Raw genomic sequence first — 12,209 nt, 5'->3', positions numbered from 1 at the left:
GAATCAATCCCTGTTGTATTCATCTTTCGATTCTGTTATGATGTTCGTATGTTGCCTTTATGCTTCCATGTAATTTCATATTTCGGCCTTTACTTGTTGATATTCCTTAAGTGCTGGTTCATTGTTGTCAATCTAATCTTTCTGCGCCGTTCAAAAATGCGACCGCAGCCGACGACTGCCAAACACAAACTTTAAATCCAATCTTTTATCCATAAACTTCTTTAATTCCGGTGGATGGGCCTTGATCATGTTGATATCACGAGATACAAATCTAATAGTAAATACCGAAACACACAGCGCGTAGCATTCTCAGTCCAACAGCATTGATTGATCTTTCATCTAACAGAGCAACAAAAACACGTCCGACCCAGACGGCAGTCTGGCAGAAGATTCACGCTGTCACTGTTTATTGCAACCTTTTACATAATCTTCTCAGCGAATAAATTGTAGTTTGTCTAATACAGTGGTAAATATTTTATGTAATATAATAAAAAAGTGAATCAAGATGTTTGATAATATTTTATTTATGTTATTTTTCATTATAAAAAAATATATTTATCCCAAATACACGACAGATTCAGAGGTTACCGGTACGGTACTTATCCAGAATAAAGTATTTAAATAGATGCTCAAATGGAATCCAGCAGGTTTGGGTCAATCTATCTATAAGCTAGAAGGAAATTCTAGCGAGAATTCATAATTTAATAAAAAATAGACTTGGATTCTATAGATTATAGCTATTATAAGTACCTGTACGGTACCGGTACTGGTGGTAGTTTATTGAAAATGAGGAAAATTACAGAAATTGCTACACTTTATGATATGTCAGTAGTCTATCTACATTACACAAAAATTCAATTTTAATATTCCAATTGCCTGGTCAAATAGTTGGCAATATGAACTTCCTAATACTGTAATAAGTACAAAATTCTAAATTGGAAAATTTCACATAATGCTGTGATGACCTACCTACAGATGACAAATTAAAATATTGGTTTGTTGATGAAAATGGAAAATGTGTATTTTGTAATGAAAATGAAGAAACCTTAATCATTGATCATTCAATGTGGAAAATCAGCCATTCAGCCATGGGAATTCAGAAAGGGTGTCAAATATGATGATGTATTCCAATTGCAATGTAACTTGCAGGCTATTTTTAAATGTAAACTCCTAGGTGTAATCAGATTAATGATTAATTTTGAAAGAGAAAGAGTAATACTTGGTGAAATTGTGGATGATTTACTACAAAAATCGATAATGAGTTGAAAATAAAGAAATTTAGATTGTCTTAATTTAGGAGGATTATTTACATAAATGTTTGTATAACGTATTTCGAATTTTCTGTCTAATATTTTGAAATCTTCTCTTTTTCCTTGCTAATATAAAATAAATTAATATTCATCTACATTATAATGCTATGCATTTGATGGAATGTAGACAATGTTTTCAATACAAATGGATATATTCTGATATGGCTTTATCAACATTGGATTTCATATGTATAATTAATTGTTTATTCAACTGTTTTATTTTTCTACAATTAATTGGAACTCAATACATGCAATTGGTTTACAAAAAAAAATGTAGGCTATAAAACAAAAATTGACAAGTTAATTGGCATAAAAAAATGTAATTAAATACCGGTAATTCCATATTTCTTTTTAAATTCAATTTGGTAAAAAAAATAAAATTAGACCAGCCTATACAGATTTAGCTAACCTAATCCTGTAATCTCAGATTCTGCCAGTACATCAGCAACAAACAGACCCAATATTATCTGAGTACAGTGGACATAATGCTTAGCGTTTGTGGACTACTTTCAGACCCTGGACTCTTGACTGTAGAAGTTTAGCAATCATTTTGTACACCTATGGTTCCTGGCGGTATATAATCCGAAAAAGAGACATTAATATACAGATTGGCATGATGGGTCTTGAATATTTAGTTTAAAATTGAAATCTGAAGACTGAATCTGTTATTTTGCGGCAACATCGCGATGCCAATTTTTAACCATTGGTATTTCACCCTTCATGCTTCCATTCACAAGATAGAGATTTTGCAAGAAGACAAACAGTGGCATCGTGATAAATCCCAATTATTAGTCATTGGTATTTGGCCCGTCATGATTCCATTTGGAAATGGTAGATTTTACAAAAAAATAGTGGTAAAATAATAGAAAGTACCGGTAGGCGGTATGTGTTGTATTTGTATCATATTGGTAATATTTCGTGGGTTCTGTGTAAGATGTAATACTTAAGATTAGGCTTCTTTTTATATTCGAGGACATGTGCAATTTTCATGTTATTTTATAGTGCTCTTATTTTTCAAGGTATATTTCATACAAGGCAGCCATGATGTGAAGGCTTATAGTTTGGGTCTATAAGATTTGATATGTAAGATTTTTAGTGTGCGACTAAATAGATTGCTCAACGTTTTATACACTTCTCTTATTTATTCTCACATATTAATCAATTGTTCCCATGAAGCTCCATGAATCTTATTAACAGTCTGCTTTATTAATGCTTAACTCCCTACCATTGAAATACTAGAATGTATTCCTCTTGCTATGTTGTAACTTCCTTTTGGTGTATTATTACTGGCGCCAACACAATGTAATTTCAGCATATTGTTACATTATGTGTGAGAAATATTACTGCATTTCAATATCAGGTTGTATAATTTATGCACTGGTTGCCATTGGTATTCATCACCGGGAATTTCAGAACATTCATTAATGTACGTATTGCTAACAAGTCTGTTAGCGCAATGCAGTCTAGTTGTAAATTTAAAAACATTAAGTACGGATATGTTCTATTTGGGAATGACCAATCCCACAGTTCCATGCAAAACACATTACTAGAAGTGGACATTTCAAATAGTCATTTACTGAATACGATATCATTTTTTAATTCTATGAATCATCTTGTCAAGTAACACTACAATTTTGTTAACAGAAAATGTATGATTTATGAATGATATGATTTGAAGCTAAATTAAGGTAATCTAATTGGCACCAAGGCAATTGACAATGAACTGGAAACAACTTGTATTGTGTTTATTGAAAAGAAAATTCCTGCGTTAAAATGTATTTAAACAAAGTGTTGTTGATCTGTGGGTTCTTAATTGTTGCATGCTTTGCTGACAAGGATGAATCTGATGATGGAAATTGTACTGCTACGACACAACCTACAACTAAGGAGTTAGCTGTCATCGAGTCCATGCTACTTGTATCGACGCTTGATGGGACATTGCATGCTGTCAGTAAAAGCAGTGGACTCGTCAAATGGAAGTTAGATGATGATCCTATATTGTCTGTTCCCACAGATACCTCTGTTATAAAAGGTCCAACGTTTCTTCCTGATCCACAAGATGGTTCTTTGTATGCTTATGAACCATCATCACAAGACCTTACAAAATTGCCCTTTACCATTCCTGAGCTTGTCCATGCATCTCCTTGTCGAAGCTCTGATGGGATTTTATACACTGGACGCAAGCAAGATATGTGGGTTGCAGTGAATCCAGTAACAGGGACAAAAGAACAAATTATATCAACTGACGAAACTCTTGAAAAATGTCCTGGTGGAAGCTCGTCAAACATATACCTCGGTAGATCTGAATATAAAATGACAATGTATGATACAAACAAGAATGAACTTCGATGGAATGTCACGTATAAAGATTATTCTGCTCATGCAAGAGAAAAAGTAGTAAGGGATTATGATCTTCTACATTTTGCATCTAGCTCTGACGGATATTTAGTAACAGTGGATCGTAAAAGTGGTCGCATATTATGGGCAAACAATTATGGTTATCCTGTTGTTGGTATGTACGTTTATGGCAATGAAGGGGGTTTGGAAAAGGTGACAATGGTTAACATGGCTAAGGAAACATTAATGTATTTATTACAGCAACAAAGTGGTCACATTTCTTTATGGGAAAATATTCTTCAATGGGGTGAGAAGAATTCAAATGCTGGAAAGGAGACAGCATTGCTCCCGTCATTGTACGTTGGACAGTATATGAACAATTTGTATGCGATTCCTGCTATGAAACATGATGGTGTAGGATTGCACCAAGATGTTCTGCTATTGCCAGGGCCAAGAGATGATCACATTTACACGTCTGATTCTACTGCTTTACAAGTGGACGTTAACTTTCCAGCATGGAGATTAGTTGGATATCACAATGTTCCTGGCGGATCAAAAGCATCATTTCCAACATCAAAAGCTGAAAAAGTTCAAAATGTTCCCCTTATAACTGAAGAAAAAACAACTCATACCACTGAGACAAGTGGAGGTGTCGAGAGTCATGTAACTACAGATACACCAGCTCAACATCCCATTCTGGAATTCCAACAAAAATACAGACATTTTGATAGACTGAGATTAATGTATGCTCGTTATCAAAAGAACAAGCAAAATAGAAGACAACAGCGTCAATCAATGCTTGGTGAGAAAAGAGAAAAAGAAACAATTCCCACAGATGGAACAAGACTCTTTGAAACAATGGTTATCACAGTTTTAACGTCTCTTATCACTGGAGGGATAATATTACTCTTTACATCAAAAGTCATGTTTAACGAACGCAATTCCAGACGTTTGCCATCTGAAGAGGGATGGACTAGAGTAGGTCAAATCGAACTTGATCCATCTGATATACTCGGTAGAGGTAGTGAAGGCACAGTGGTATACAAGGGCAAATTTGATGGTCGAGATGTTGCTGTCAAAAGGATTGTTCCTCAATGTTTTACATTCGCTGACCGTGAAGTTGCATTACTAAGAGAGTCAGACGAACATTCTCATGTAATTCGATATTATTGTATGGAAAAAGATGTTCAATTCAGATACATTGCTTTAGAATTATGCAGTAACACGTTACAGGAATATGTTGAAAATCCGCTCTTTCATTGTAGTGTTGGTCTTGAGCCTGCAGTTGTTCTGCATCAAGCCATGCAAGGCATAGAACATTTACATAATTTAGGAATCGTGCATAGAGATGTCAAGCCAAGCAATATTCTCATCTCGTTTCCTAATCAAATTGGTCAACAAAGGGTTGTGATATCAGATTTCGGTCTTTGTAAGAAGTTAGTTGCTGGAAGATGCTCTTTTTCTCAGCGCTCTGGTGCAGCAGGTACAGATGGATGGATCGCACCTGAGATGATTGTAGACAAATTTCGAATGACCAGAGCTGTGGATATATTTTCAATGGGTTGTGTTTATTATTATACACTTTGCGGGAAGCATCCGTTTGGTGACTCATTAGCACGACAAGTAAGAATTGTTGATGGTGATCATGATATTGACGATTTGAACAAACAGGAATGTTACTCTGAAGCCTATGATTTAATTCACTGTATGCTGAATGTAGAACCTCATCTACGTCCATCAGCTGAAACTGTTCTAGCTCATCCATTATTCTGGTCCCATGACAAAAAGCTTCAGTTTTTACAAGATGTCAGCGATCGAACCGAAAAGGAACCAACTGACAGTTCTGTGATGTTACGACTTGAAAACGAAGACAATAAAATGGATGTTCTTGGTGATGATTGGAGGAAAAATTTATCGATGCCTCTTCAACTTGATTTGAAGAAGTTTAGAATGTATCGGGGTGATTCTGTGAGGGATTTACTAAGAGCAATGCGAAATAAAAAACATCATTATCGAGAGCTAAATGATGATGTCAAACTCTCATTGGGTTCCATTCCAGATGAATTTTTATTGTATTTTACTAAAAGATTTCCTAACTTATTAATACACACTTATCATGCTATGGCATTATGCAGAAAGGAAAAAATATTTCAACAGTATTATGGAGCCACCGCTAAAAATCACCTATTTTCAGGCTGTCTTCCATATTTAAAACCTGACAAGCATCCATATAAAGCAGTTTTAGAAAACAAAGAAGATATATGGGGTGATACAAACCAGAGAAAACGAAACAACACACCTACTCAAGCAGCTTTGTCTGATTTAGACATGAACTGGCGAGCAAGCGCTCGACCTCGCCAACCTGAAGAACTGGCAAGTATGGGATTCACAAATAATGGCAAAAATGGTGCAGGATCAGAAGCTTCTTCAGAAGCGAGCTTCGAATCAACTAAAAATACTTGGGGTTCATCTAAATCTAGTACCTCTATGAAAAACTCTCCCAAAATGCAGCGTCGTTCAGCAAACGACTTACGTCAACAGTCACCACAAGCAATTTCACATTTAAATTCCGGCGTTCGTTCGTTATCATATGCAGGTATTGTTCACCAAGGAACTCCATTTAAACCAAGTAATTTTCTGAAGCCAGATCCAAAAAAGTCACGTATCAAAAAATCAAACAGAAGCCCAAAAGTATCTGAATCTTCCACCGCCAGTGCTGCTAGTACTGCAACACATCCTGAAAAAAGCGAAGAGAATAACTTATTGCAGAATACAGTTTTAAAAAAGCATGATGCATTAGCGGCATCACATACTGAAATAGATGATAGAAGCATTAATTCTGATTTAGTTACGTTTTCACTTGAAGGTGATGAAAACATTGAAACACTGAGGTCGACAATCAAGGATGATGATGACAATCAGAAAGAAACTGACATTTTAGACCAAGAGCCAAGCAGTATGGACGTAAAAACAGACTTCTTAGATCTTTCAGGTGAATATGATCTCTCTGAAAATCTTAATGAGGAGACTGTGGACTGTGATTGTGCCACAGAGAACGATACTACACCAGGAGATACATCTCTGGTAAATAACAATGAGTTAGAAGTCGATGCACAACCTGACATTAAAAAAACAAAAACGAAAAGACATCGACGGGGTAAGAAAAAAAAGAAAAGTGATTTAACTTTGATTGATTCTAATAATACTGATGCACAAGATTAATATATTTACAGTACACGTTTGTTTTTTATTTTTATCTTTTATTGCTAATTTTGTGCATTTTGCCAATTTCGAAACCGTTATAAGTTCTATAACTAAGTCGCAAACCCAAGCTGTTCATATTACAATATGTTATACATTTTGTATTCATGCATTCAAGAAAATTATATTTGTATCAAATCAACATCTGTATATGACAGACAAATGAAATAAAACTAGAAAACCAGTGAATAAGATCACACGTTAATCTAACATCTAATGACCACAGCTTATATTGATGGCTTTATATTTCCGCTGTTGTAGTCTTATTAAATTTGGACATTGGACACCTCTGTAGGGAAATACTACCTGTTATTATGGCTGTACTTTTGTACTTATGATGGTTTATTGATGATGATTAATATTATTAACTCATGCAATGTCATAATTAAATGTTCCAGTACATCTACTGTGGTTTCATCAGTTTGTTTTATTGGCATTGTTATCTGTTAACTTGAGGTGCCGATATGCGATGCAATGAGTGATGTCCACTCTATTGTGTCAATGTTAGACTTACCTTTGTACACTCTTGTGGTTCTTCCATTATAGCTCATATACAAAATGAATTCGAAATTATTAAAAAAACATTTAGTCAGGTGAATGACTTTTTTATGAGTCAGATGGGTTCCTGTTTGAACCTAAGTTGAGTAGTGTTGAATGAAAGTATAAATTTCTGGATCTGTTGTGTGTTATTGGAGTTATATATCATATTGTTTTCAAAATATTTAGGCTATTTCGGAATTTGTCTAAAAATGTTGATGAGATAGCATGTCCACAGTTTGTAATTCGCAATTGTATATTTTTGTCCTTCCTGGCGCATCCTTTTTCCATTGTGTAATTTTTTTTAATTTTCTTGATTTGTTTGATACTATATATATATATATATATATATATATAGTAAAATAATGTCACTTGCAATCGATCCACAGGTGTCTGTGTTTGTTATTTTCTATTTTTATTGCTGAAAGTAGCAATAATCTGAAAGTGAATTTCTATAATATATATATACCGTAATCAAAAATTCATAACAAAGGTAGGATTTGTTAATCAAAGGTTTATGTATGTGTCTTTGGGTCGGTGCATTCTCATCATCCTATCTGTACAAATTTGCATCTTGATAGCTCAATTCCAGTAGCCTATTGTAGATCGCATATGAACTTGAGATTTATGAAAATCCCTTTTTGTTTTCATCTTTTTGTATTCTGCTCAAAACTCATACTAATTCTGTATGTCTGCATTTAATTCAAAGGATATGGATTGTACTATTATTTGATTTTGATTAATTTCTAAATGTACATATTATGAAGGCCTTTAGATTTATTGAAATTTTATGTATTCATATACGATACGCACATTTCCTATCGAATTGAAATTACGGTAGTTATTTTCGATAGATCATCATGTAACAACAAATCCATTATTAAGTGCTCTTCATATCATCAATTGCAGAGGAAACTACGTAATTCAAATTTTGTTGAGTGGTTGTATGGCCCTTTTTATCTTTGTTATGTCTATCAGATCACTAGGTTTCATGGGCTATTAATTTTATTTTCATCCTGTTGAGTATATTTCATATTGTTTTTTCTTTGCTTAACAAATGCTTGCTTATGTAACATGGGAATTCGACATACAGTTTTGCGCTTGTTTATTAAATATGATGCCATTTCTAAATACACATCTAGCTGTATTATGCATTAATACAAATCTATCTGGTTTCAGTAGCTGTTCCTTTGGATGCGAGTCTCTTTCCTCTAGATGTGAGTCTCTTTCCTCTAGATGTGAGTCTCTTTCCTCTAGATGTGAGTCTCTTTCCTCTAGATGTGAGTCTCTTTCCTCTAGATGTGAGTCTCTTTCCTCTAGATGTGAGTCTCTTTCCTCTAGATGTGAGTCTCTTTCCTCTAGATGTGAGTCTCTTTCCTCTAGATGTGAGTCTCTTTCCTCTAGATGTGAGTCTCTTTCCTCTAGATGTGAGTCTCTTTCCTCTAGATGTGAGTCTCTTTCCTCTAGATGCGAGTCTCTTTCCTCTAGATGCGAGTCTCTTTCCTCTAGATGCGAGTCTCTTTCCTCTAGATGCGAGTCTCTTTCCTCTAGATGCGAGTCTCTTTCCTCTAGATGTGAGTCTCTTTTTGTGACACTGTTTCAGCAAATTCTCTTTGAAAATGTAATTAGGCCAAGGGTTTTCCATGAAAACGATACACTACATTTTTGGAAATTGGACTTTTAGTTTTGCATTGTTAGAATCTTAGCTACACCTAATCTAACAGCTGCATTATTTTTTAAGCTGAAATTTCCTCCTATGTTTTTGTTCCTCTGCTGAAAAAATAGTTGGTGATTGACAGTAAAGTGTAATATTTTATTAATTATAATTCTTTACTCTTTCCATGTATGGCGAATAAATAATAAGATGACTATATGAGTGCTTACACATGACAATCAGTAGCCAAGTCCATTATTGCTGGATTTGATACTTTTGTTTCAAAACTTATAAACATGTTTTTTGTGAAGAATTTAGACTATTCATTCACAGTTTATTATCCTCTGAAAAAATTTTGAACATGTTATTGTTTAAGTACCACACTTTTGCTCAAAAGAAGACTCCAGACAAGTGGTCACTTCCAATCTAGTTTCCATTCAAAAATAAATACGTGGGTTCAAGACGATGAAACTCAATAATATGTTGTGACACCATTCCTGTTTCTTTCATTAAATAAGATGCGCTGGGTCATCTATTGTATTTTCGCTTTTCAACAAGTTAAGTATCATCTTTTGCATTCCATAATGCTTGCAAAATGAAAGAATAAGTTTGAATTGCAGATAAATTGCTCTTTTTTTGTGATATGAAATTATTGTACTCTCATTTCTTTATACATCCATATTTTGGATGCTCAATCTAAATATTTGAATAATTTATAATATTTGTGTTTTATATTGAATTGCAATTTAAATTTGAAGTTGTTCAAATAATTTCAAAGAATGTTTGCATTATTTTTACAATTTGCTATTTTTTCAGTTCCCTACTATTCTCGGTGACTGGATGTTAGTTCTGGTTGCCTATTCGCTATTTCTTTTATTTTCTTGCCATTTATTATCATGTGCCGTTTCAAATGGATTTGAAATGTTGTCTGAATTATGCTTTTTTACTTTTTTCTCTTTTCTCTAGGTTATATTTAATATAGGTTATTATAATGTATAGGAATTCATGTTTTTAAATCAGCGTTCAGTATCATGACGTCGCTTGATAGTACTGAAAAGACAATATTATTCCTGCAAGAAAAATGTGATTATGCTTTTAATGGTCAAAGGCCTATGGCTAGTTTGCCTATATTGCGAGAACTACTCACTTTAAAACCGAATTTTTGGGTAAGACTGAAAACTCAATTAAGAATATGTGAATGTCTAATAAGGATACATTCTCCTATATTAAAAAATGATGATGATTTTGAGATTACAAAAACTCTTGATTTGATTACAACTGCACCTCGTGTTGGCGTCAATGATATGATTGAGCTCGCTAATATACATCTTCAAAACAATTCTCATTTGCAAGTAATCTTGTTGTTTAATTGTGCATGTAAACTACACCAATTAGATTCTCCTCCTAATGATGCAGTAATTGGAATAATGGAATGTTTTCGAAAGATTCGTGAAAGTGCAATTAGAACTATTGATAGCCCTAATTTTCCTGCAACAGTAGTATCAATAGCCATGCGCATGATGCATTCAAGATTGGATAATTTGAGAACAATATGTGATGCTGATTCTGAAGTAAGAACAGAAACTGAGGTTATTTGTATGAATAACATAGCAATGATTCTTTCATCTGACGATCAGAAAGCAGAATCTGAAACTTTTTATGATAGAGCTTTGAAAATAATGTTAGATAAATTCGGTCAGCGGGCTTACCGTTTTTTCATTTGTTCTGCTTTGCTTCATAATCTTGGTCTTGCCAGAATGGCAGAGGATGATCTGGATGCTGCGGAAAGATATTTTGAACAAGCACTTGATGCGAATGGTTTAGCTGAAAATTTTCCAAATGAGCTGCAAAAGGTACAGTGGAGACAGGGCTCGGAGATAAACTTACAGTATGTCAGGCAGAAAATTAGAAGCTTCGCTTCGAAAAAGGGCCGCGGTGGTGGTTAACAAGATGCTCTTTGCATGCTTATCTATATCATGGAGCAACGTACTTTATTATCATTTTCATCGCTTGTTTTTTTAATTTTACTCTTTGTAATTACTTCATTTCCGTTGATTAAACTTCAATTTCCTTACTTTTTTCAGTCAATTGAATCGGCCATGTATTTCTATCTATCATAATCATTTCTTATTTTATTGTGTTTGATAATAAACATGAACGTTGATATATTTTAATAAGGTATAAAGTTCTAAATTACCATACTACGGCAGTTATTGCAGAATAATTGTTTTCAAAAAATTATCATTTAACTTCCATTGTTTTGCCGTTCTTGTCACTTGACTTTTAACTACTTATTCAGTTCTATTCATTTGTTTTATTCCGAACTCAGCAGGAAATTGATTACCATTGCAATGAAAAATGCACTGATTTGACTTGACACCTTTGAGATTTGTTATAGCTTGAATAACTAAAATTTTTTATAAACCCATTTGCCATATGAACAAAAATTTAACATTTAATAAATAAATTTATTAAAACGTTTCATATTTATAAGGAGAGTAGCCTATATGTGATTATGCTAGTAATAAGCTTCATTTTCTAATTTATCATTTCTTGAGTTACGTTTTGTGGTATAATATTCTTTTATACAATTCATAAACCTGTGCTTTGTTTGTGTACCGATATGCATTTTTTTCTCCATTTTCCTACTTGCTTATAAACTAGGAAAAGTTTCTATAAATATCTTCCTAATTTTAACCGTTGATTGTACAGCATCATTCTTATATTCTGATAACTTGTAATCAAAATAAAATATGATTGCAAATTTCAAAATCCGCACTTTATTGAACTAGAAAACTGTGCTTATATCAGGGGTGTGACCTATGTACTAAACATTTTTGCATACATCAATACTTCTGTCTGGGGTTGTCCTTTGAATCTGGTCCGAATTGGGTCGCTTTTTACGGAGCGGAGCGCATTTACAATTATAAAAATGCTACCCTTATTTATATTTCTCCATTATACTAACTGTGAAGTTTAAAAAATGTTAATATATGGTAGTTCCTGTGTTAAAATAAACAACAATGTAAATACCAGATTATAGTGCTATCTATGCACTGGTAACTCATCGAAGTGCAAACTATAGACAAGTATATACAATAACCAGCTAT

The 12,209-nt window shown here is 33.6% G+C and overlaps 1 protein-coding gene across 1 annotated transcript; it reads left to right on the top strand.

The window, feature by feature from the left end:
• The first annotated feature begins 1,670 nt into the window (after window positions 1-1,670).
• On the top strand, window positions 1,671-10,065 carry LOC120344607 (serine/threonine-protein kinase/endoribonuclease IRE1-like). Its single transcript, XM_039413903.2, has one exon. The coding sequence runs from the start codon at window positions 3,084-3,086 to the stop codon at window positions 6,867-6,869; it is 3,786 nt and encodes a 1,261-aa protein (XP_039269837.2). The 5' UTR covers window positions 1,671-3,083; the 3' UTR covers window positions 6,870-10,065.
• Window positions 10,066-12,209: the final 2,144 nt, after the last annotated feature.

This window comes from Styela clava, chromosome 5, assembly GCF_964204865.1.
Source record: "Styela clava chromosome 5, kaStyClav1.hap1.2, whole genome shotgun sequence".
NCBI lineage: Eukaryota > Metazoa > Chordata > Ascidiacea > Stolidobranchia > Styelidae > Styela > Styela clava.
This window is presented reverse-complemented; position numbering and strand designations above follow the sequence as displayed.